The following is a 27,876-nucleotide window of genomic DNA, read 5'->3' as shown; positions in this document are numbered from 1 at the left end:
GCGTCCCATTTTGTTGCTCATTAGTGTATTCATGTAAAAAATACATTGTTGTACATTGTTCCAACTTGTACATTCCAATGACGTCACATTGTTTACAGATCCTGCGTTGTGTCTGCACTGCCTGACACGAAGGCTTCATTCTGTGTTTTTTTGTGTTTTTGTTAGTTTTCTTACAATTCAATTGCTCAGGTATGATTAAACAACCCCAATCAATATGAGGTGTGAATGTAATTTTAAGTTTAAACGGCATGTTGCGAAAAATACTTCAACTTTCACTTTGACAGCGCATTCGTGATCGGAGCTTCGATCGGCTGTCATGGCAACGACGAGGACGGTGGTTTTATCACAGTGTCGAATTTACAAACTTGCATGTACAGCCGAAAACGTCTAACTATACCTAATGTCTTTGGAAATCATCTGTAAATAATTATTTGAATTAATTACGATCCATTGCATTCGTTTATTAACGTTTGTTCTTTTCTATATGCCGATTTCGATACTTAAAACACTGAAGAGTTCCAATATTGGAGAATGAACATTAACACTTGCTCTATAAATCGTCCTAGAGCACCCGACTACCCTAAATCAATAACTATGAAACAGGTAAGAGCGTGAAGGTAATTGTATGAGAACAACGAAAAGTGCTGTACATTCTTACGAAAATGACAAACATCGTCAAAATTACTTAAAAAGTAGTCAATTAATCGGCACTTCGTCAATTAAGACCAGTTTATAACGCCGTTATGTAACCATACTTGAATAAATAGAAGAATGTACAGCACTTTTTCTCGGTTTCTTAGCACGATGAATAAGTGCATCATATTTGTTTGTACGACAAAATACGTTGGTCGGGTGCTCTGGCCATATTTACCGACCAAGTGTTAATGTAGTCCTTCGTGCCGGTCACGTGACCACGCGAGAACAGGAGAACCGACGAAAACATCCCGATAAAGACGTTGGACACCTAACATTAAAATCCGATCAAGAAAACAAACAGAACTTACCGGGAAATCATTAAATATTGAATTTATATGAAAACATGACGATTTTTGTTCTTTTTAATCATAAATGCAACATTAACCCACATGCGGAGATAGTGTATGTTGTGTAGTCACTGTATCCTGTGAGATAGTGTATGTTGTGTAGTCTATGAGATAGTGTATGTTGTGTAGTCACTGTATCCTGTGAGATAGTGTATGTTGTGTAGTCACTGTATCCTGTGAGATAGTGTATGTTGTGTAATCTATGAGATAGTGTATGTTGTGTAGTCACTGTATCCTGTGAGATAGTGTATGTTGTGTAGTCTGTGAGATAGTGTATGTTGTGTAGTCTGTGAGATAGTGTATGTTGTGTAGTCTGTGAGATAGTGTATGTTGTATAATCTCTGTATCCTGTGAGATAGTTTAAGTTGTATAGTCACTGTATCCTGAGAGATAGTGTTTTAATTCCATTGAGGTAGTGTTATATCAGGCCTTTACGCATGAAAAATGTGAAGTTTAGGAATATTGATGAAACATCAAGGTTACAGTCGGTCATTAAGACCTGTGTATAAAGGTCACTAAAGGTCATGTTACACAAGACCTGAAGGTCATACTTTATCAAGGTTAAAATAGGTGCAATTACAGTAAGACATACAGTATAAAAATGAGACTACAGGTCAATAGGTGTAGAGTAAATAAACCATTGGTATCAAGGCACTGGGTGTATTACAATACTGGAGTAAGGGACAATAAAGAGATGATGACAAATTAACTTTGATATATTCCTAAAGGTCACAAAAGGTCACTGTGTATTACGAACCTATATGTACATATATATGAAGTTCACGCAAGGTCATATTACAGTCAGACTTTCACAAGGTCATATTACAGTCAGACTTTCACAAGGTCATATTACAGTCAGACTTTCACAAGGTCATATTACAGTCAGACTTTCACAAGGTCATGTTATAGTCAGGCCTATGTATAAAGGTAAAAAAATACATGATACTGTACTGGGTGGGTTAGGTCATATATTTATAGCTGTTGGGTGTTTGGGGGTTACACTTGAATTAGTATGTCTGTTTGTCTGTCTGGCTGTCTGTAGACACAATTTTTACTGCCTAGTCCTCCAGACTTTGCACACGTTATTCACGACATGTTCCTTTGTCTCCTGAATGCCATGAAGTTAAATCATTTTTTACCCGAGTCATGACCTTTAACATCTTATGGCCCTTGATGCCACTAAGTGAAACAGTCCCTGGTGAAATGGCTTGGAAACAGTTAGTATTTTGGCATGGATATCGATGTAAGCCACACTTCTGACATACTTCAGAGGTCATTGGGTCAAAGGTCAAAGTTCAAGGATGCATTATTTTACCAGCCACTAAGTGAAACAGCTACCTAACAGTACTTTATAGCCACTTAGAGAAACAGACCTTGTTAAAACTGGGTCAAGTTGTGTGATTTATCAATGTCGTATAATTTGAGGTGTTACCAGAACCATTATATTACTGTGGAAACATAATGGAGGTTTCTCATTAGTAAAAATTGTGATATTGTCTGATTCAGCTGAAAATTGGTATGTACGGTTTTTGAAGGATGGCGAATACAATGGTGCTTTTTTCAGAAACAATAAATGTCATTTTATTGCCATGGTTACAAATGATGTAGTGGGGTTTTTAGTTAGCTATTGGCTTACAGTTCTAGTGAGATTTTTACAGCACAACTTCTAGATTTTTCATGAGGTTAGTGCTCTCTTTTCAGTCTAATACCATTGAGTGAGAGTGCTAATTTATAAGCATAGATAATTTAATTTGTCCCTGGTACTTTTGGAAGGGTAAGGAGAGGGCAATTTGACTGGGCACTTGATACAAATTGGCTTCTGCCAGAGGATTGGAGCTTGTCACATCTCAATACTATCATAATGCAAACATCTTGTGTTTCTCCAGTCAAAATAGACACAAGTTTTTGCTAGTTTCCTTTCTCCACTTAAAACAACATTGAATTGCTGTCATTGGCGTCCAATTGCTGAAGGTGAGCACTAATGATTGTTTTTTTTTCTGATTTGGTGCCTCCATACCATACAAACCATCTGATTAGATCCCATTTTGTCAGCCAAATTATGATGGAAACAAACCAAGAGTTACAGGAAATAGATTCCATCTTAAATGGAAACTCTGGGGAATGAGATTGGGAATCATGGGTGGAGTGCACTTTTTGAAAGAAAATATGTAGCACCAGTTCAACTGGTTGTTCATTAAGCCTCATGAATGACACAGGAACTCTGCAAAGGTACAGGGAGGTTTGTACCATAACTCTAACCCTGTAGTAATACTGTGATGTGGGGGATGTCTGTAGTAATACTGTGATGTGGGGGATGTCTGTAGTAATACTGTGATGTGGGGGGATGTCTGTAGTAATACTGTGATGTGGGGGATGTCTGTAGTAATACTGTGATGTGGGGGATGTCTGTAGTTATACTGTGATGTGGGGGGATGTCTATAGTAATACTGTGATGTGGGGGATGTCTGTAGTAATACTGTGATGTGGGGGATGTCTGTAGTAATACTGTGATGTGGGGGATGTCTGTAGTTATACTGTGATGTGGGGGATGTCTGTAGTAATACTGTGATGTGAGGGGATGTCTGTAGTAATACTGTGATGTGGGGGGATGTCTGTAGTAATACTGTGATGTGGGGATGTCTGTAGTAATACTGTGATGTGGGGGATGTCTGTAGTAATACTGTGATGTGGGGGATGTCTGTAGTAATACTGTGATGTGGGGGGATGTCTGTAGTAATACTGTGATGTGGGGGATGTCTGTAGTAATACTGTGATGTGAGGGATGTCTGTAGTAATACTGTGATGTAGGGGGATGTCTGTAGTAATACTGTGATGTGGGGGATGTCTGTAGTAATACTGTGATGTGGGGGATGTCTGTAGTAATACTGTGATGTGGGGGGATGTCTGTAGTAATACTGTGATGTGGGGGGATGTCTGTAGTAATACTGTGATGTGGGGGATGTCTGTAGTAATACCTTGGTGTGGGGGGGATGTCTGTAGTAATACTGTGATGTGGGGGATGTCTGTAGTAATACTGTGATGTGGGGAGATGTCTGTAGTAATACTGTGATGTGGGGGATGTCTGTAGTAATACTGTGATGTGGGGGATGTCTGTAGTAATACTGTGATGTGGGGGATGTCTGTAGTAATACTGTGATGTGAGGATGTCTGTAGTAATACTGTGATGTGGGGGATGTCTGTAGTTATACTGTGATGTGGGGGGATGTCTATAGTAATACTGTGATGTGGGGGATGTCTGTAGTAATACTGTGATGTGGGGGATGTCTGTAGTTATACTGTGATGTGGGGGATGTCTGTAGTAATACTGTGATGTGGGGGATGTCTGTAGTCTGCATGTTGATATACAGAGAGGTTTGTACTCTAAACAGGTAGAAATACTTGGAGATGTCTGTAGCCCTGAAGAGACACAGGGAGCTAAGGAGTGTCTGTAAATTATTGAAGGGACAGATCAATCCTAGAACTCAAGCATTCACGAAATAATAGGACTTCTGGGAAATTTTTCAGTTGTGCTTTAGATTGTGTTTTGTTATGTTTAAGAAACAATATGTAAAACCTCAAGTGGTTGTAGCTCCACAAGGCATCGGGGATTCATTGATTTGATGCATCCAAATTGGAGTCTATCTGCTGGTGAGATCTGACAGCGGTAATGTCTCAAAATATTGTTAGTCTACCTGGTCCAATGTATCAGGGAGTATGGTGTGGTATCAGCCATTCATTGTCCATCGTCCCTCATCCATCAACTTTTCCTAAAAATTACTACTTAAATATAATCATGAAAGACTGAGTGGATTTTGACTGCAATTTTGTCTGAAGCATCCTTTGACGAAGGGTGGGGTGGAGATATAGCAAATTCCTCCAAATCTGTCTGTAGGAATGAATGGAAATGGTCCAGATTTGGTCTAAGGTATCCTTCTTAAACAGCCTGATTTTGATTAAATATCATGTAGAGGATGATTTGGAGGATATCTTCATCTTAGATAAGCACAGGTACTATTGTGGTTAAATAAGCATGTACCATTGTAGTTAATTAAGCAGGTAAAATTGTATGTAAGCAAGCAGGTAAGATTGTGGTTAAATAAGCTGGTAACATGTTGAATAAGCAGGTGGCACTGTAGTTAATTCAGCAGGTAAAATTGTAGATAAGCAAGCTGGTAGCAATTTAGTTATGTAACATCAAGTTGAATAAGCAGGTAACATTGTAGTTGAATAAGCAGGTAACATTGTAGTTGAATAAGCAGGTAACATTGAAGTTCATTAGGCTGGTGACATTGTAGTTAAATAAGCTAGGTAACATCAAGTTGAGTAAGCAGGTAACATTGTAGTTGAATAAGCTGGTAATTTCATGTGTAATAAGCAGGTAACATTGTAGTTAAATAAGCTGGTAATTACATTGTAGTCACATATTATACAATTCAAATTTTAGTTCAGTATCATGAACATGTTACGTTATATTGACATATAATGTGGACTAAGAGTGATTAACATTGTGATACCCCCTGCTGTATAATTTGGTTCCATTACATCTCTTTACTGTGTACAAAAATGTCAAATTCTCCATCATGTATTCAATACAATGTATAGCTTTTGTTTTCTAGACGATATTAGAAAGTTTGAGAACTCTATGGAGGGTACCAATTTGGCTTGCAAGAGATTATTAAAGCGTGAAGGGTGTACTGTAGGAACAATGTGTTTCAACTTTTTATACAATAAACACCAATTTTCCGAGGCAATTTAGAATGTTTGTGAGACTGTGTTGCTGTTGGGCCAGCCAGTAGAATGAGTGTATTACGTTGAGGTCTTACAAAGCTCGAGCAAAGTTTATTATTGAACATGTCCAAAATTACCCACCAAGCTAATATGCACGCTGACATTTTTCACTTCTGCCTGTGTAATATGCGGGTTAATTTAGTATGATTTTTTTTTATTTTGTCAGAGCCCTGGTAGGTTTGGTACAGTTTCTAGATAAAGGGATCGGCAGCCATGTAGTTACTAAGGTTGATACATTAGGAATGTTTCAGTTCTGACATTCAATCTCTGTGTAATTACTATGAAGTCTGCTTACTTCTGTTCAGTATTACTCTGGAGGGGACCAGTCCCCAGGTGTGATGGTCCAGTGACTAATCCACACATAGATTGGGGGACCAGTCCCCAGGTGTGATGGTCCAGTGACTAATCCACACATAGATTAGGGGGACCAGTCCCCAGGTGTGATGGTCCAGTGACTAATCCACACACATATTAGGGGACCAGTCCCAAGGTGTGATGGTCCAGTGACTAATCCACACACAGATTAGGGGACCAGTCCCCAGATGTGATGGTCCAGTGACTAATCCACACACAGATTGGGGGACCAGTCCCCAGGTGTGATGGTCCAGTGACTAATCCACACACAGACTAGGGGACCAGTCCCCAGGTGTGATGGTCCAGTGACTAATCCACACACAGATTGGGGGACCAGTCCCCATGTGTGATGGTCCAGTGACTAATCCACACACAGACTAGGGGACCAGTCCCCAGGTGTGATGGTCCAGTGACTAATCCACACATAGATTAGGGGACCAGTCCCCAGGTGTGATGGTCTAGTGACTAATCCACACACAGATTGGGGGACCAGTCCCAAGGTGTGATGGTGCAGTGACTAATCCACACACAGATTGGGGGACCAGTACCCAGGTGTGATGGTGCAGTGACTAATCCACACACAGATTGGGGGACCAGTCCCCAGGTGTGATGGTCCAGTGACTAATCCACACACAGACTAGGGGACCAGTCCCCAGGTGTGATGGTCCAGTAACTAATCCACACACAGATTGGGGGACCAGTACCCAGGTGTGATGGTGCAGTGACTAATCCACACACAGATTAGGGGACCAGTCCCCAGGTGTGATGGTCCAGTGACTAATCCACACACAGACTAGGGGACCAGTCCCCAGGTGTGATGGTCCAGTGACTAATCCACACACAGATTGGGGGACCAGTCCCCAGGTGTGATGGTCCAGTGACTAATCCACACACAGACTAGGGGACCAGTCCCCAGGTGTGATGGTCCAGTGACTAATCCACACATAGATTAGGGGACCAGTCCCCAGGTGTGATGGTCCAGTGACTAATCCACACACAGATTGGGGGACCAGTCCCAAGGTGTGATGGTGCAGTGACTAATCCACACACAGATTGGAGGACCAGTACCCAGGTGTGATGGTGCAGTGACTAATCCACACACAGATTGGGGGACCAGTCCCCAGGTGTGATGGTCCAGTGACTAATCCACACACAGACTAGGGGACCAGTCCCCAGGTGTGATGGTCCAGTGACTAATCCACACATAGATTAGGGGACCAGTCCCCAGGTGTGATGGTCCAGTGACTAATCCACACACAGATTGGGGGACCAGTCCCAAGGTGTGATGGTGCAGTGACTAATCCACACACAGATTGGGGGACCAGTCCCCAGGTGTGATGGTCCAGTGACTAATCCACACACAGATTGGGGGACCAGTCCCCAGGTGTGATGGTCCAGTGACTAATCCACACACAGATTGGGGGACCAGTCCCCAGGTGGGATGGTCCAGTGACTAATCCACACATAGATTAGGGGGACCAGTACCCAGGTGTGATGGTCCAGTGACTAATCCACACACAGACTAGGGGACCAGTCCCCAGGTGTGATGGTCCAGTGACTAATCCACACATAGATTAGGGGGACCAGTCCCCAGGTGTGATGGTCCAGTGACTAATCCACACACAAATTAGGGGACCAATCCCCAGGTGTGATGGTCCAGTGACTAATCCGCACACATATTAGGGGACCAATTCCCATGTGTGATGGTCCAGTGACTAATCCACACACAGATTGGGGGACCAGTCCCCAGGTGTGATGGTCCAGTGACTATAATCCACACATAGATTAGGGGACCAGTCCCCAGGTGTGATGGTCCAGTAACTAATCCACATGCAAATTAGGGGTTCAGTCCCCATGTGTTACGGTCCAGTGACAAATATTATCTACACACAGATTAGGGGACCAGTGACTTGTCCACCTAGTTGTTGTCCTTTTGTTACTCCTGTGTTTCTTAAACTCTGATATTTTTTACCAACTCCATTAATTCTGACATTTGTGTCTTTAGCTCACATTGTATGGTGCAGGAGTGTTCATCCATCATCCAGCCATCTATTACCTTAAAACTATAAGCAACTGAGTACTGATATATTTGGCCTGCAGAAACTTGGGGGAGTATTCCTCCGCGAAATGCATTTGGGGGGTTACCTCTTTTATGGTCTGTGCAGCCGTGCATCCATCCAATTACAGTTTCTAATGCATAACTCGAAAACCGTTAAGGATAACTTCACAAAACCTGGTACATGCTCTAGTGGTTTAGTGGTGCTCTTTTGGTATGGAGTGGTTTGTATGTTTAGGTCACCTAAGCAGAAGACTCATGATGACCTTTTGTAATGGCCTTTTATTCATAGTCATGCGTCGTGCGTCATGCATTAACTTTCCTTGTGAACACAATAACTTGAGTAAATGTCAATGGATTTTCATGAAACTTGGTTTGTAGCCTTATTTCAATAAGATCTTGGATGAGGTGGACAAAGCTGATTCAGATGTTACTTAAGTATGGCCCTTTGTATTTAGCTTATCTGGTCCAATGGACATCTGACTTGATCCATTGATAATTATACCCCCCGCAACGAAGTTAGGGGGGGTATACTGGAATCAGGTTATCCGTCCGTCCTTCTGTCTGTGTGTAGACCCAACAATGTACCGGCTACTCCTCCTAAATCACTGAGGGAATTTAAACGAAACTTTCTGGAAATAACCCTTATACATTGTAGATGTGCGTAATCTATATCATGTTGTAATTTTGTAGTTACCATGGTAACCAGGTCACTATACTTCGTTTTTTTGGGTGAGGGGAATTTTGTCCAGTCAACTCCTCATAAACCTGTGAACTGCTACACAGGAGTGATAGGGACCATGTTTAAATGTGCATGCGTGATATTTCTCTACAGAATTTTTGGTTTCCATGGTTACCAGGTTTCAATACCCATATTCTTGTGGAAAACTTTGTCACGACACCTCGGACAACTCCTATATAGCTATCAACTGATTTCATTTGAAATACACAGGAATATTAGGTACTCATAATGTGTACATATGCATGCAGGTTTTTTCCTCACAATCTAATGGACTTCTGACTTGTTCCATTGATAATTTAAAAAGTTATGGCCCTTTGAAGTTTTATTGCCATTGGACCTTGTTGGCTTATCTGGTCCAATGGACCTCTTACTTGTTCCATTGATCTCCCTTAATTATTTGTGGCCCATCTTACGCATTCCATCTGTGTATTGTCCATATGAGACTAATATATAATAAACTTTTGTATATTTACAGATTTTCAGCAAACAAGAGGCCGCTGTACATCAACGTGATACGAAATCCACTCCACAGACTTGTATCCTACTATTACTTTGTTAGACATGGTGATGACTTTCGGCCATATTTGAAAAGGCGTAAAGCTGGAAATAATGAGGTGAGTTCATGTCTGTTGAGTTGCCTGCTTTATATACCACTGACAAGAATTGCTGGCTGTCGTCCTTTGTGTCTGAGCATGTCTTTTTATAAGAACAAACTCCAGGTAATTTGGAAGAAGTGGCAAGAGGTAATCAGCTTAACATCGACATACCTGTGTAGGTCAACTACAAAATTGTATTAGAAGCAGTTGGGTGATACAGGCCCTTTGGACCTGTTTGACCTAATGGTTACCTGAGTGTTGAGGTTTGTGTTTTGGTTACCTGAATGGTAAAGGTTAAAAATCCTCTTGTGTATATAGCTGTAAATCCTCTTGTATATATAACTTGGCTACCTGAGTGGTGAGGGTTGTAAATCCTCTTGTATATATAACTTGGCTACCTGAGTGGTGAGGGTTCTAAATCCTCTTGTGTATATAACTTGGCTACCTGAGTGGTGAGGGTTGTAAATCCTCTTGTATATATAACTTGGCTACCTGAGTGATGAGGGTTGTAAATCCTCTTGTATATATAACTTGGCTACCTGAATGGTGAGAGTTATAAATCCTCTTGTATATATAACTTGGCTACCTGAATGGTGAGGGTTGTAAATCCTCTTGTATATAACTTGGCTACCTGAATGGTGAGGGTTCTAAATCCTCTTGTATATATAACTTGGCTGCCTGAATGGTGAGGGTTGTAAATCCTCTTGTATATAATTCGGCTACCTGAATGGTGAGAGTTATAAATCCTCTTGTATATATAACTTGGCTACCTGAATGGTGAGGGTTGTAAATCCTCTTGTATATAATTTGGCTACCTGAATGGTGAGGGTTCTAAATCCTCTTGTATATATAACTTGGCTACCTGAATGGTGAGGGTTGTAAATCCTCTTGTATATAATTTGGCTACCTGAATGGTGAGGGTTGTAAATCCTCTTGTATATATAACTTGGCTACCTGAATGGTGAGGGTTGTAAATCCTCTTGTGTATATAACTTGGCTACCTGAATGGTGAGGGTTGTAAATCCTCTTGTGTATATAACTTGGCTACCTGAGTGGTGAAGGTTGTAAATCCTCTTGTGTATATAACTTGGCTACCTGAGTGGTGAGTGTTGTAAATTCTCTTGTATACATGTATATAACTTGGCTACCTGAGTGGTGAGTGTTGTAAATTCTCTTGTATATATAACTTGGCTACCTGAATGGTGAAGGTTGTAAATCCTCTTGTATATATAACTTGGCTACCTGAATGGTTAGGGTTGTAAATCCTCTTGTATATATAACTTGGCTACCTGAATGGTGAGGGTTGTAAATCCTCTTGTATATATAACTTGGCTACCTGAGTGGTGAGTGTTGTAAATCCTCTTGTGTATATAACTTGGCTACCTGAATGGTGAGGGTTGTAAATCCTCTTGTATATATAACTTGGCTACCTGAATGGTTAGGGTTCTAAATCCTCTTGTATATATAACTTGGCTACCTGAATGGTGAGGGTTGTAAATCCTCTTGTATATATAACTTGGCTACCTGAATGGTGAGGGTTGTAAATCCTCTGGGGGATATAATCAGATTACCTGATAGGTGCATAATGCAGCTCTAAAGAAAGGTGGTGGCTGTAATTGGATGTGGCAGCACAGGCAGCTGGCTATTTGTCTGTGTTAGGACTATTGAGTTACTGATCCAGGGAGCAATTGTGCTGAATGGGGCTGTCAATAGAATCATTGACATCTAACTAGCCTAATGGAGACAGACAGGTCCGGAGAGTGATGTGCTTTGATGCAAGACTCTTTGATTCCGATTTGTGATTTAGTTCATGTAAGAGCCCTTAACTTCTGGTAGAACATTGGGCCAATTACACTCAGCGTGATGCCATGTAAGCACAATCGATTGAGTTATTGAAAGAAGGAAAGATTTATTTTGAGAGGTGAGAACAGGAATGGACAGTCCATCATTGATTAAGAACAATGGTGAAATTCAGCAAAATCCTAGTGTAAGTGTCTTACTTCAACACCTGATAATGCCAGTATAGTATAAGCGTCCTATCAGACACCTCAGAATCCCAGTATACAGTAGCATAAGCATCTTCCCCTGACACTTCAGAATCCCTGTATAAGTGTCCTACCCAGACACCTGAGAATACCAGTGTAATTAAGTGTATCACCCGGGCACCTCATAATGCCAGTATAAGTGTCTTATCCAGAGACCTCAGAATCCCAGTATCAGTGTACTATCCAGACACCTCAGAATCCCAGTATAAGTGTCTTATCCAGACACATCAGAATCCCAGTATAAGTGTCTTGATTATCCAGACACCTCAGAATCCCAGTATCAGTGTCTTATCCAGACACCTCAGAATCCCAGTATCAGTGTCTTATCCAGACACCTCAGAATCCCAGTATCAGTGTCTTATCCAGACACATCAGAATCCTAGTATCAGTGTCTTGATTATCCAGACACCTCAGAATCCCAGTATCAGTGTCTTATCCAGACACCTCAGAATCCCAGTATCAGTGTCTTAACCAGACACCTCAGAATCCCAGTATAAGTGTCTTACATAGACACTTCAGAATCCCAGTATAAGTGTCTTATCCAGACACCTCAGAATCCCAATATAAATGTCTTATCCAGACACCTCAGAATCCCAGTGTAAGTGCCTTATCCTGACATCTCAGAATCCCAGTATAAGTGTCTGATCCAGACACCTCAGAATTCCAGTGTAAGTGTCTTATGCAGACATCTTAAAATCCCAGTATAAGTGTCTTATGCAGACATCTTAAAATCCCAGTATAAGTGTCTTATCCAGACACCTCAGAATCCCAGTATATGTGTCTTATCCAGACACCTCAGAATCCCAGTATATGTGTCTTATCCAGACACTTCGGAATTCCAGTGTAAGTGTCTTATGCAGACATCTTAGAATCCCAGTATAAGTGTCTTATCCAGACACTTCAGAATCCCAGTATCAGTGTCTTATCCTGACACCTCAGAATGCCAGTATAAGTGTCTTATCCAGACACCTCGGAATTCCAGTGTAAGTGTCTTATGCAGACACCTCGGAATCCCAGTATGTGTCTTATGCAGACACCTCGGAATCCCAGTATGTGTCTTATGCAGACACCTCAGAATCCCAGTATGTGTCTTATGCAGACACCTCAGAATCCCATTATAAGGGTCTTATGCAGACACCTCAGAATCCCAGTATGTGTCTTATGCAGACACCTCAGAATCCCATTATAAGGGTCTTATGCAGACACCTCAGAATCCCAGTATGTGTCTTATCCTGACACCTCAGAATCCCAGTATGTGTCTTATGCAGACACCTCAGAATCCCAGTATAAGTATCTTATGCAGACACCTCAGAATCCCAGTATAAGTATCTTATGCAGACACCTCAGAATCCCATTATCAGTGTCTTATCCTGACAACTCATGGTATAGTCCTTTTCTATACTTGACTGTCTTTTCATCCACCTTTCTATTACTGTGTTAGAGCCCCTTTCTAATCTTGATGGACTTGATGGACTTCCTATCTAAATATCATGGTGTAACACCTTTCTACACTTGACTTACTGCCTAACTAGCCAATCAGAACTGATCATCTCTCAACGCTTGGCTGACTTCCGAACTTATCATCTGTGGTAAAGGACCCTTGTTTTTCGTTGTACCTAGAGTATTTCTCCACACCTCTCAGTACGTAAAACTTATCCAGATATCCATAGGCCTATGGTCATTGAGGACCAATGATTCGGTGTCTGACACAATATTTTACAGACCAATAAATATTGTTTTTATTCATTCTATTTTAGGCAGTTATCAGTGTTTATATTCAGTCTAGACATTTCCTTAATGAAGAAATTGTGTTTCAGATGAAGTTTCTAAACCTTTCTCTTGAAGGAAGATTATAAAAGTGATATATTATCGAACAGCTTTTTGTTGTGTTTTCCGATTGTATAGACAGACTATGACCAGTGGGATCTGCATTAAAGGCTGTAGTTCTGTCAGAGTATCGAGTACTACAGATATAGTAACAAGAATTTGTATGTCGTTGCATGTCTGTGACATTTAGAGATACCGACATGCCTGTCCAATTCTGTCCCTTCGTACAGCTGGTCACTGTCCGTCTGGAATCTGAGCCTTCATTTCTCCAGTGTTACAGAAACCTGAATTAAGATTTTACATACTGTATTTGATCTAATAAGGGCGCAAGGGTGCGGGTAATTGACAGTCGGGGCGCCCTTATTAAGATTTGTTATTCTGAAGTTTTATGAAACAGACTATACTTAAAGCAGAATACCCAAGGCTGTGGAAACGGTAGACTGGCAATCGCAACATCTCGGGGAAATCTACTCCGAGTGTTGCTGGAAATTTCCCTGAGATGTTGCGATTGGGTAGACTGGATTACCTGCCATAGTTTTTCTACTCTCCGCTATGCTTCGCTTCGAAAATACATATCGTATTCATGAGCGCAGCCTAGCAGAGAGAAATGGTACTAAGGCAGGTAATCCATTCTATGGAAACGGTAAAATATTCAGTCATAAAAATATTCCAGTAAAGATATCTGTTCATTATCATAAATTAAGCTTAAACATCACTTGAATATTCCTGTAAACTTGTAAACCAAGCTAGCTGTTCTTTATAACAGAGAACGTGTTCCACCATTTATGTTCAAATGGAACTCTTTTGTGTTCTATTTATAGACACAGGTAATTTCCAAGATCAAATCGGACATCGTTTCCTTTCACCTAATAATTGAATTACACTGTCTTTTACTAGCTTTCTTTTCTTAACCACTTTTAGTTAACAACATGAATTAAGTCTTTTACCTGATCGTCAAATAAATATGGTAGTTATTGATAAGTAATTTGTATGTGTGTTTAGCATTTAAGTTTCAGGCACACTTGTACTGACATCTGTATCAATGAGTAGACAAAATATGGCGAAAACTTCTGTTCCAGTGACTTAATTGGGTGAAGAAAATTGAACAAATCAAGTATTAAAACATTTCACATGTGCTATTATTTTTGAACACCATTTTGACACTCAGTCAAAGATTTTTTTCTTTCGGGAAAAAGGTAGGGGCGCCCTTATTAGGGCAGGCACCCTTATTAGGTTAAATACGGTATATGATATCATCCGATTTTGTGTCCTGTGCCACTCCTGTGTTCTGTTGACCAAGTCCATGTTTCAAATGTCTGGATGCACCATCATGCATTTAAAATCAGCTGATTACTATCAAACAGAAGCAGAAGCATCAGTGTGGTTTTGATATAATATTATTTGATTTAGTATGAAAAGATTTCAACAGGGAGATATCGATAATGGAATCAACATCATCTGTCTGTCTGTAGACGCAATTTTGTACTGCCTACTCTTCCCAGGATTATGCATGGATTTAAACCACACTTTGTACACATGTTATTTATGTTCTTGTATCTCCCTGAAAGCCATTAGTTCCATCAGTTTTTAGCTCACCGGTTACGAGTAACTGAGAGCTAATGCTGTCACCCCGGCGTCGGCGTCCCACCCCAAAACTTTAAAGTTTTTGGGGTAAGTTTTTTTTCGCATTTTACCATTTTGTGGACTTAACTTTTTTGGCACCAAAACTCACTTTAAAGTTTTGGGTGAAAGTTGGCACCAAAACTCACTTTAAAGTTTTGGGGGTAAGTCTAAAAGTATACACCTCATGCCCTTCTAAATTGGTTTATACATTCATTAGAGATCCAGGAGTGATGCTGTGGCAAATTCTTGCAGAAAAAATTTGTGATTTTTTTTTGGCATTTTACCATTTAGTGGACTTACTTTTTTGACACAAAACCCACTTTAAAGATACTTTTTTGACACAAAACCCACTTTAAAGATTTTGGGGGTTAGTTTTGGAAAGCTTGTAAGTCCACATCCTTCTTATTTGGTTTTTTACATCCATTAGAGGTCGAGGAGCAATATTATGTGACATACAATTTCAAAATGACATGCTTATACATACATAAAAAATGAATGCATATAGTGTGATTGCTGCTGCCGGTGAGCTTTCGCAATCATTGATTGCACTTTTTACTGGAGTTATTGCCCTTGATACCAATAATTGAAACCCATGTGGTATAATGGCTTATTATCTTGAAAAAAGAATTTTGTATACATATGTACTTTAAATATTACAAGTATGTAAACAACACTTCTTACAAACTTGTCATAGGGTCAAAGGTCAAATATCATGAATGCATTTACAGCACATTAAGTAAAACAGGCCTTGTTCAAACTTGATCAAGTTGTGTAATTATGATTTTAGAAGTCAGGTGTTTACAGGTCTTGAATCAGTGGTGTATGGTTACCCAGACTATATATGGGGGAGTGATGTATACATGGTTATATAGGAGGTGAATCAGTGGTGTATGGTTACCCAGACTATATATGGGGGAGTGATGTATACATGGTTATATAGGAGGTGAATCAGTGGTGTATGGTTACCCAGACTATATATGGGGGAGTGATGTATACATGGTTATATAGAAGGTGAATCAGTGGTGTATGGTTACCCAGACTATATATGGGGGAGTGATGTATACATGGTTATATAGGAGGTGAATCAGTGGTGTATGGTTACCCAGACTATATATGGGGGAGTGATGTATACATTGTTATATAGGAGGTGAATCAGTGGTGTATGGTTACCCAGACTATATATGAGGGAGTGATGTATACATGGTTATATAGGAGGTGAATCAGTGGTGTATGGTTACCCAGACTATATATGGGGGGGGGGGGGGGGGGGGGGGGGTGATGTATACATGGTTATATAGGAGGTGAATCAGTGGTGTATGGTTACCCAGACTATATATGGGGGAGTGATGTATACATGGTTATATAGGAGGTGAATCAGTGGTGTATGGTTACCCAGACTATATATGAGGGGAGTGATGTATACATGGTTATATAGGAGGTGAATCAGTGGTGTATGGTTACCCAGACTATATATGGGGGGAGTGATGTATACATGGTTATATAGGAGGTGAATCAGTGGTGTATGGTTACCCAGACTATATATGGGGGAGTGATGTATACATGGTTATATAGGAGGTGAATCAGTGGTGTATGGTTACCCAGACTATATATGGGGGAGTGATGTATACATGGTTATATAGGAGGTGAATCAGTGGTGTATGGTTACCCAGACTATATATGGGGGAGTGATGTATACATGGTTATATAGGAGGTGAATCAGTGGTGTATGGTTACCCAGACTATATATGATGGGAGTGGTGTAGTATACATGGTTATATAGGAGGTGAATCAGTGGTGTATGGTTACCCAGACTATATATGAGGGGAGTGATGTATACATGGTTATATAGGAGGTGAATCAGTGGTGAATGGTTACCCAGACTATATATGAGGGGAGTGATGTATACATGGTTATATAGGAGGTGAATCAGTGGTGTATGGTTACCCAGACTATATATGGGGGAGTGATGTATACATGGTTATATAGGAGGTGAATCAGTGGTGTATGGTTACCCAGACTATATATGGGGGAGTGATGTATACATGGTAATATAGGAGGTGAATCAGTGGTGAATGGTTACCCAGACTATATATGGGGGGAGTGATGTATACATGGTTATATAGGAGGTGAATCAGTGGTGTATGGTTACCCAGACTATATATGAGGGGAGTGATGTATACATGGTTATATAGGAGGTGAATCAGTGGTGTATGGTTACCCAGACTATATATGAGGGAGTGATGTATACATGGTTATATAGGTGAATCAGTGGTGTATGGTTACCCAGACTATATATGAGGGGAGTGATGTATACATGGTTATATAGGAGGTGAATCAGTGCGGGTGTATGGTTACCCAGACTATATATGAGGGGAGTGATGTATACATTGTTATATAGGAGGTGAATCAGTGGTGTATGGTTACCCAGACTATATATGGGGGAGTGATGTATACATGGTTGTATAGGAGGTGAATCAGTGGTGTATGGTTACCCAGACTATATATGGGGGAGTGATGTATACATAGTTATATAGGAGGTGAATCAGTGGTGTATGGTTACCCAGACTATATATGGGGGAGTGATGTATACATGGTTATATAGGAGGTGAATCAGTGGTGTATGGTTACCCAGACTATATATGAGGGGAGTGATGTATACATAGTTATATAGGAGGTGAATCAGTGGTGTATGGTTACCCAGACTATATATGGGGGAGTGATGTATACATGGTTATATAGGAGGTGAATCAGTGGTGTATGGTTACCCAGACTATATATGGGGGGAGTGATGTATACATGGTTATATAGGAGGTGAATCAGTGGTGTATGGTTACCCAGACTATATATGGGGGGAGTGATGTATACATGGTTATATAGGAGGTGAATCAGTGGTGTATGGTTACCCAGACTATATATGAGGGGAGTGATGTATACATGGTTATATAGGAGGTGAATCAGTGGTGTATGGTTACCCAGACTATATATGGGGGAGTGATGTATACATAGTTATATAGGAGGTGAATCAGTGGTGTATGGTTACCCATAACACTGGTGTACCCATTAGTGAATGATCTCAACAAAATGGTGGGCTACCATGGTCACAGATAATAGTGCACTTTAAGCTACAACATATCTCTTATATATCAGAACCATCTGACTAAGACTCAGAAATAGTTAAAATTTATGTTCCAATATTTATCGAATACTGTTCATTTCATAAACAACTGTGAATCCTTTGCAAGTTGGGCAAACTGTAAAACTGAGCATTGAAGCGTAATTTGTCATGAGGTTTTGCTCATATTGAATTATCAGAACAGCGTAATGTTTATCTTTATTGTCAGAAAGACTCCCGGATGACATCTGCTTTTAAACATTATGATGTTTACTCTCACAGCCCTATAATATTTACAACAACAAAGGAAAATAATATTGTTTATGTATTGTTCTCCCAAAGTTTATGGCAAGTTTAGCCGAAACTGTTATGGATGGGTTCCAAAAAGAGATTTATTTTGGTTACGGATTTGTTCCAAATAATGACTGCAACAGACCCATATTCAAGGCCACAGGGGTGAAATTTGTTAAAACATTTAAAATCACTTCTCACAAACCAAAAGGCATAGATTCATGGTATTTGGCTGGTAGGATCCAAGGACAGAGTCTCACAATGCTTTTGAAGAAAAATGACCTATTCAAGGTCACTGGGGTCAAATTTATTTTAAAAAAAAAACATATCAAGGACTTCTAATTAACTGAAAGTCCTAAAATGAAGTTCTTTTGATTAAATGAAAGGCAGAGAATCATTAAACAAGTGAACACCAAGTGAGTGATGCAGGCCTATTGGGCGTCTTGTTATGATTATGATCTTATCATGGTAGCAGTAACAAAACTTACAGTTACATGCATAGTTCCTCAGTATCTACCATGACATGTAGATATGTCTATACATACAGACTGATTCAGTGTAGATCCGACAGTATTAGACATGTATCTAGCTAATTATACTTGTGTGATCATTTCAGACTTTCGACGAGTGTGTGGAGAAAGAAGGCAGTGACTGTGATGCTGAACACCTTTGGCTGCAGATTCCATTTTTCTGTGGACAGGACGCTGAGTGTTGGTAGGTACTGTGTACAGGATGCTGAGTGTTGGTAGGTTCTGTGTACAGGACGCTGAGTGTTGGTATGTTCTGTGTACAGGACACTGAGTGTTGGTAGGTTCTGTGAACAGAATGCCCAGTTTTGAATCTAATTTTTTTAGGAGAAAACAAAAAACAGTTGCATAAACAAAGTCAAAATTCAAAATTAAAAAAAAAAAAAAAAAAACTGACTAAAAATAAAGTCTTGATAAGAACAGGTAAGTGATGATTCTTCTGTGATATATTCAGGGGATCTCTGCCTGTTCTTCCTCTCTAGTTTTACCTGATGTACTTATCTCAGGTTGATCTGTATAAAATACTTGTTTCCATTTGTAGGAATCCTGGTAGTCAGTGGGCTTTGGAGAAGGCCAAACTCAATGTTATACAGAATTACCTATTAGTCGGGGTCACTGAGGAGCTTGGAGATTTCATCGCAGTACTGGAGGCAGCCCTACCACGATACTTTCGAGGAGCAATCAAACTCTACAGTTTAGGTATACATACTGCCTAGTTAACATGTTAATTATGTCTACATGTAAGGTGTAACTAGTTATTAATTCATAGCATCAACTGCAAACACTTTGACAACTATTGAGAGGCTTGTGTTTGTGCTGTTTACCAAATGTAAAATTTACTTGACATGTTTGTTACCTTAGATTGTTTTACGTTTGAGATTTACTCAAGGATTATTTCTTACTCTCAACAACATCTTGATCCAGGTAATTAACTCAACTGTCTCACTCAGAAAGTTAAAGAGCTACTATGTTTGTTCATATGAATGACCTTGACCTCCATTAAAGGTCACAGGGTCAATTATGCTGAAATCTTCAATTTACTTCTTCTCTTACTTGATCTAAAGTTGCATTACAGTAGCAGGTGAGTGATATTTTGTAATTTGTGTTATCTTCTATAATTTAAACACCAACAAAGATGTTGTATAAGGAGAAACATTAAATGGTTTTATATATGACTTAATCTCCCTGCAGTAAAGAAAAGACACAACACAGGCGTGTTTTGTTTTGTTTTTCCAGGGAGGAAGTCCCACCTACGACGTACAGCCAATAAGATTCTACCTAAAGCAGTCATCCACCGCCAAGGTCCGCCAGTCACATATATGGCGTATGGAGCAGGACTTCTATAGTTTTGTGCTAGAACAATTCCACTTTGTGAAACAATCAACGTTTGATGTGATTAATGGAGACTATGTGGAAAAAGGAAACAATTTTCATTATGAGAAAATTCGACCAAGATGAACTTTCTTATTTTATAGAATCCATGATACCCATTCCAGTTTAGGGATATTTTTGTCTCGCTTCCTGTTTGGAAGAAAAAGAAATGATTCAAAGTATAACAGTATTGTATGTGATGTAAAACTTTTGATTTGGAGGAGTTGTCTTCAATATAAGTTCATGTGTGAGAATTGCGATTTATGTTAAATGTTGTGTCATCAAATTCTGTGAGGTCAGTAGCTGTGATGTCATCATGTTCTGTGTGGTCATGTAGTGTAGCTGTGATATCATCATCATTTTCTTTGTGGTCATTGTAGCTGTGATGTCATCATGTTCTGTATGATCACCATAGCTGTGATGTCATATCATGTTCTGTGATGTCATCATGTTCTGTGAGGTCAGTAGATATGTTATGAGAGAATGAGTGAGTGCTGTAAATATGTATGCCATATTGTAACTCTAATGCTAGTCAATGTCATTAAGTGTGAAGATCACCATTATTGTTTGTAATATAACTGTTGTTCAGAGATTAATAACATTTTTCACTCGAATATATAACAAGAGACCCAAGGTCACCTGAGTTCTAATATATTTCAATCAATTTTACCCATTTTGGCCTGCCCATCAGCCTCTGTGATGTCAGTCAGGGTCAATATATATGTGTATACCATATAACTGCCATCCCATACTGATAAGTCTAACCAAGTAAGAATAAATTCCAGTAGAAATTCAACAACAATGAATCAAAAATGTGATTTCCCTATAATAAATACAGTAAAGTTTACCCCTCCACAGGGGCAAACATGAGACCCCAGGGTCATGAAATTCACACTTTTGATAAAGCTTCTTCCAGACCTTCCATCCCTGAAGAGTAGTTGATTCTACCTTATTTTGGCCCTGCCCATCAGCACCTGGAGGGTCAATCAGGGCTAAATTATTATCAAACAGCCGATTCTAACCAAGTTTGGATTATGTCCTATGGTCATTCAATACATGATGCCTAAAGATGAGATTTCCCTATATCAACTATACCCCCTCCCAAGGGGCAAATGTGAGATTCCTGAGGGTCATGAAATTCATAATTTTGATAATGCACCTTAAGACCTTTCATCTATGAAGAGTGTATTTGCTTGATTCTGCCATTCTGCTATTCTAGACGTTGAATTGGGACCATATAGTTCAGAATTTTGGTTGACCTTTAGCCTTTGGAAGGTTTCTGCAAATTTCAATGAAATTGGTTTAGGGGTTTCTGAAAAGAAGTCAAAAATGTAGTTTGTTTACAGACAGATGACGGGCAAAAGGTGATCACAACAGATCATTTGAGACTTTGTCTCAGGTGACCTAAAATAAACATTAATCTGATGTATCAGACAGACTGCCATGGATGCTACATCTTGTACATTCCACTTTTGGGGACAGGGTCAGTTTGTTTGGGACATATTTCTTTCTTTATTTGTCTCTGACCACTTTTTCTAGAAGGAACAAGAAATCCCAACTACAATAATTTCCTGTGTATTGCCCGCGGGCTACACGATTTACAACATTAAAAAAATGTCTTCTGCAGGCTATCTGATGTAGCAGGGCTATCTGCCAAATGTTTTCCAAGAAACATAAAAGCTGCAGGTGATGTTACTTGTTAAATCCATGTTAACTTTTTTTTTGTTTCCATGGCGTACATCAGGTGATGACATTGCTGTTTACATCTGAAATATGAATGAAACATTCAGCTATGTGTGGACATATCAAAGACAATCCAAAGTTGATCGAGAATTTGGTTTATTAACACTGTTAACGTGTCCAGGCAGTGTGGGTCTCTGAGAGCTATAAACACATACGGTGGGGGATTCGCTTGATAGTGAGAGCTTGTACTCCATAACATAGCTGAGAACCCAAGTAATACACAGAAAATGACGTCAGGTTCAGTTGGCTTTCACGTCATACTGTGTGTGCGCCGTTTGCCATGCCTTTGATTATTCTTAATATGTTGTTGATATTTGCTAGTCAATATTCTAACGATAGTAGCCACAAATTTATCAACAAATGTGCATCATATTTCTTGAATATTTCAAATTATGTGGTTTCACAGTCTACCCCATGTAAGTACAAAATGTAATACTATTCTACTTTGTCAGGGTAACTAAGCTACCCGTCTCCAAAGGTGGTGTCATACAGCTGGCGAGGACAGAATGGCTACCACATTGATGCAGTGTATCACCATTTTGTTAGCAGTTCCCGGTGGTTAGACGGTATATGGACCATGTATGATGGAATAGGAGGGAAACAATTATTGGGATTCATGGCGAGATATTCCTCATACCCATTCTACAATGTAATGTGATTTCTCAGGGTCAAAGAAATCCATGTTGTTTATTTACTTTGTTGACAATTGTTTAATGGTTTGATATTGATACAGTGTATAATAATAATTGTAAATCTTATTTCATTTTTTTTTTTACTAACATCCAAGATGTTGTTTCAAATGCGTGGACAATTATAAACTAGTCGAATGGTAAAACATGAGAACAGGTGGCAATCTGTACTGGTTTTCTAACCAGGAAGGCGGACGGGGGGGTGGGGACAGAATTTCATTCCAATGACAAATTACCAATGGAATAAAAGTAAGGAAAACTGCGTGAGTTGTGAGGGAGGGGCAAAGAGTTTTGAGGGAGGGGCAATGAGCTGTGAGGAAGGGGCAATGAGTTTTGAGGGAGGGGCAATGAGCTGTGAGGAAGGGGCAATGAGTTTTGAGGGAGGGGCAATGAGCTGTGAGGGAGGGGCAATGAGTTTTGAGGGAGGGGCAATGAGTTTTGAGGGAGGGGCAATGAGCTGTGAGGAAGGGGCAATGAGCTGTGAGGGAGGGGCAATGAGCTGTGAGGGAGGGGCAATGAGTTTTGAGGGCGGGGCAATGAGTTTTGAGGGAGGGGCAATGAGAGGTCAGAGAGGGGCAATGGGTTGTGAGGAAGGGGCAATGAGAGGGGCAATGAGTTGTGAGGGAGGGGCAATGAGTGGTGAAGGAGGACAATGAGTTGTGAGGGAGGGGCAATGAGTGGGGAGGAAGGGGCAATGAGAGGTCAGAGAGGGGCAATGAGCTGTGAGGGAGAGGCAATGAGTTGTGAGGGAGGGGCAATGAGAGGTCAGAAAGAGGCAATGGGTTGTGAGGGAGGGGCAATGAGAGGTCAGAAACGGGCAATGAGTTGTGAGGGAGGGCAATGGGCTGTGAGAGAGGGGCAATGAGTGGTGAAGGAGGGGCAATGAGTTGTGAGGGAGGGGCAATGAGTGGTGAAGGAGGACAATGAGTTGTGAAGGAAGGGCAATGAGATATGAGGGAGGGGCAATGAGTGGGGAGGAAGGGGCAATGAGAGGTCAGAGAGGGGCAATGAGCTGTGAGGGAGAGGCAATGAGTTGTGAGGAAGGACAAATGTGTAGTTAGTCAGGAACAGTGAGTTTTGACATAGGGATAAATGCTGTATGTAGGGACAGTTGTGTGAGGTAGGGACAAATGATTTGAAATGTAAGGACATATGAGTTGACGGTGTGATTTTGTAGAGGGAAGTGTTGAGACCAAGTAGTGTTCTATAGCATCCATCCGATTAAATGAAGCTGGTAGGATCTACAATGTTAATAAAAAAAATGCCAGAAATCCTTTGTTCTTTTTCTTTCTGTATCAATAGTCTTCCATGAAGGCAAAGCATGCACATATACAGGATATCTAGTCTGCTATTTTAAGGTTCAGTTGAGATGTCAAGAATATTTATGGATAGTGACAGGGAAAATACTGACACAATTATAACCAATGACGATTGATAATTTAGAATATTAGCACATCTGTCATCAGTTTCTTGTGACCACAACCAAATGTTTAGAGGTTTGATGTCTGTCATTTGTACAATATGAAGTTTTACATCAATATTTTCAAGAGTTCACTCTTTATAAAACCAAAACCGAAATAGGAGATCTTTATTCCGAACCAGGAAATAATCAGTCGCGAAAAGAACAAAACGATAGAGAAAAAGCAAATATTTTAGAATCGTATTTTAAGAGCGTATTTGTAACCGAACCAGACGATGAATTGGAAATACTAAAAATTCCTGACAAGGAAGTTGCTATTCAAATGCAACCGATAGCTATAAACCGTGAAACTGTGTTAAAGGAACTACAGAAACTGAAAGTTAACAAATCCCCAGGGATAGATTCATTACATCCGCGCTTTCTAAAGGAAACGGCAGAATCAATCTCAGCCCCATTATCACCATTGTACAATATGTCATTGAAGGAAAGTACTGTACCAGATGACTGGAAAAAAGCACAAATCAGCGCTATTTTTAAGAAAGGTGACAAGTGTGAGCCTGGAAATTATAGACCGGTCAGTTTAACATCCATCGTGTGTAAAATATTAGAAAAAATTCTAAGAAGTCACATTACTGAATACATTATGGCAAACTCTCTATTATCTAAGAAACAGTACGGATTTGTATCTGGGCGATCTACTAGTTTACAACTTCTCAAAGTATTAGATGAATGGACCAAGCTGCTAGATAATGGAGTTGACTGTATTTATATGGACTTCGCATTTGATACCGTTCCACAAATAAGTGGCGAAATCACAAATTGGACGGCCAGTTTCATTTCCGACAGGAAGCAACGGGTATCGCTGAACGGAGAAAACTCAAAATGGACAAACGTAATATCTGGAGTGCCCCAAGGATCAGTACTAGGACCAACATTGTTTGTGATATATATAAACGATCTCCCTGATATAGTACAGTCGGATGCATACCTTTTCGCAGATGATACCAAAGTTTTCAAAAGTATGCGTGGTAAAGCTGATGTTGATATCCTACAGGAAGATATGAACAAACTTTCAAATTGGAGCAATGAATGGCTCTTAAAATTTCATCCCTTAAAGTGCAAATCTATGCACATAGGCCGACCATGTGGAGAAAGATCATACCACATAGAGGGCCAACCTTTACAAAAAGTGGAAAAGGAAAAGGACATAGGAGTAATGGTAGATAGATTTCTGGCATTTGAAGATCAAATTAGTAGCCAAGTAAAAAAAGCAAACTCTATGTTTGCAGTCATAAGGTGATCTTTTCAATTTCTAAACGAACACAATTTTTCACTGTTATACAAAACGCTAGTACGAGTTCATCATGAATATGCAAATACTGTATGGCATCCCTTCAAACTTAAACATATCGCAGTGCAAAGGAGGGCTACGAAACAGATACCTGGATTTCGCGAGTTATCATATCCGGATCGACTAAAGAAGCTCAAATTGCCAACTCTTAGCTACAGAAGACAAAGAGGCGACATGATTGAAGTATACAAGATAACACAGTATTTACGATGATTGTTCAACGGATTTTGTCAAGATGTGGAAAGACCACTCACAAAGACAGGGAATAAGAGGTCACACTTGAAATTGTTTCCACAACATTCTAGAATAGATGTACGCAAGAACTTCTTCGCCTTGCGCATTGTAAACATATGGAACCATCTTCCTGAAAATGTAGTTTAACACCAAATGTAAATACATTTAAAAATAGACTGGATAAGCACTGGGAGAACCAGGAACTCCTATACAATTATAGATCTGAGATACATTAATAATACAAGTAATGTCATAATTATTTATATTTCAAATATTTAAATTTCATGTTTTTGAGACCGATGAAGAGGATCTTGTTTGATCCTTTATCGGAAAATAAACTTAACTTAACTTATAACTTGGATATTGTCAACATCTGTAAGTTATTTAATGGAAACTGTAGAACTGTTGTAGTTATGGTCACAAAACTATATAACAGATATGGAAATTGTGGAATCAAAAACCAGGAAAATAACTACATTGGCGTCATAAAGCATGCTCAGTTTCAAAGTGATTAATGATGTAGGAGATCTCCATACAAACAAGTTTAGACTGGCCGACCTGACAAACAATTAATTTCATACCATAGTGCTGAGATCCTCCAGTAAAATTTTGATGGGCATATAAAAAGGTTGACGGCCGCTTCACCATGGCATAAGCTCAACAGTCCTTTGGACAATGGGAAATAAAAAATGACAAACCAAACATTAAAATTAATGATCTGACTTTATTGCATTGTCAAGTGCATGATGATGACATGCTCCTCACCACACAAGAGAGAACACCTACAATAAACACTAATACTGCTACATACAGGGCTGGACATGTACACAGGCCACACCCACAAAGTGGGCTATTCCTATTACACAGGCCACTTCACAGGCCACACCCACAAAATGGGCTACTCCTATTTCACAGGCCGCACCCACAAAATGGGCTACTCCTATTTCACAGGTCATACAAATGTCAAAGGTATTGATTATCTTCCAGACAACACCCATTAAACTGACCATGCTTACCTCTTGGATATAGGCCGTCTGACATCAGACAGGCAAGGTTACACCCATCAGTCAGCCAATGTCTACATCCATCACAGGCTATGGCCACATGCATTGGAAGGTTATGGCCACACCCATTTGACAGGCTAAGGCCACACCTACACTTATCAGACAGGCTTTGGCCACACCCATCAGACTGGCTATGGCCACACCCATCAGACAGGCCACACCCAGCTGATAGGCTAAGACCTTCTGACAGGCTATGGCCACACCCATCAGACAGGCCACACCCAGCTGATAGACTAAGACCATACCCTTCTGACAGGCTATGGCCAAACCCATCAGACAGGCCACACCCAGCTGATAGGCTAAGACCTTCTGACAGGCTATGGCCACACCCATTAAACAGTCTATGCCCACGCCATGTGATGATGCCCACTATATATAGGTCAAACTTGTCTGGGCCAACAACAATCACATGAAGAAAAAATTTCAAATCTTGCAGGCAAAAGACATAAAATACATGGTATAGAATCTTCTGAGATCATTATATTAAATAGTCCAGAAACCACCTGCTCTCCTCACGAGATATAGTAACTAGTAGATACTTTGTGTACACAAAGATACAGTTACTGAAGAAGATACAGCGTACACAACTCGTACAGCAAAAGTTCCCCCCTTCCTTACATGATTCATTACACAACAAATTGCCTTTAGTTATGCTTGTGGCCGGCCAAGCTGCATGTTATAAAACATTGATTATCTACAAGTCAGCAATAGTGGTATATACATTATACAGCAAATAAATACTGGGTAAGCTTTGGGTGAAACTGTACAGAGATCAAGTTAAATCACCTGGCCTACAGTACAGCCCTGTACCTCTTATTGTGTCACTTACAACAGGATTTCTTTGTTACAAATGTTGACAAAAACAGAAGAATTGCACTCTCCCCTCCACTTATCATGGCATTGACTTCAATACCTTCCTTTCCTCGGAGACTGTCACAGTCTACATGTGCCGATGAGCCGATGAGAAGCATCGGTCAACTAGAAGCGACTATGACATCCA

The 27,876-nt window shown here is 40.0% G+C and overlaps 1 protein-coding gene across 1 annotated transcript in view; it reads left to right on the top strand.

The window, feature by feature from the left end:
• The window catches only part of LOC117322133 (heparan sulfate 2-O-sulfotransferase 1-like), a 96,881-nt gene extending 73,754 nt beyond the window's left edge, over positions 1 to 23,127 (top strand). The window contains 5 exon segments of the mRNA XM_033876898.1: positions 9,459 to 9,597; positions 19,094 to 19,191; positions 19,546 to 19,703; positions 20,241 to 20,284; positions 20,286 to 23,127. Of these exon segments, the coding sequence (XP_033732789.1) occupies positions 9,459 to 9,597; positions 19,094 to 19,191; positions 19,546 to 19,703; positions 20,241 to 20,284; positions 20,286 to 20,462 (616 nt within the window). The 3' untranslated portion in view covers positions 20,463 to 23,127.
• Positions 23,128 to 27,876: the final 4,749 nt, after the last annotated feature.

Source organism: Pecten maximus, chromosome 2 (assembly GCF_902652985.1).
Source record: "Pecten maximus chromosome 2, xPecMax1.1, whole genome shotgun sequence".
In the NCBI taxonomy this organism is placed as follows: Eukaryota; Metazoa; Mollusca; class Bivalvia; order Pectinida; family Pectinidae; genus Pecten; species Pecten maximus.
The sequence above is the reverse complement of the archived record's forward strand: the minus strand, read 5'-3'. Positions and strand labels throughout refer to the sequence as shown.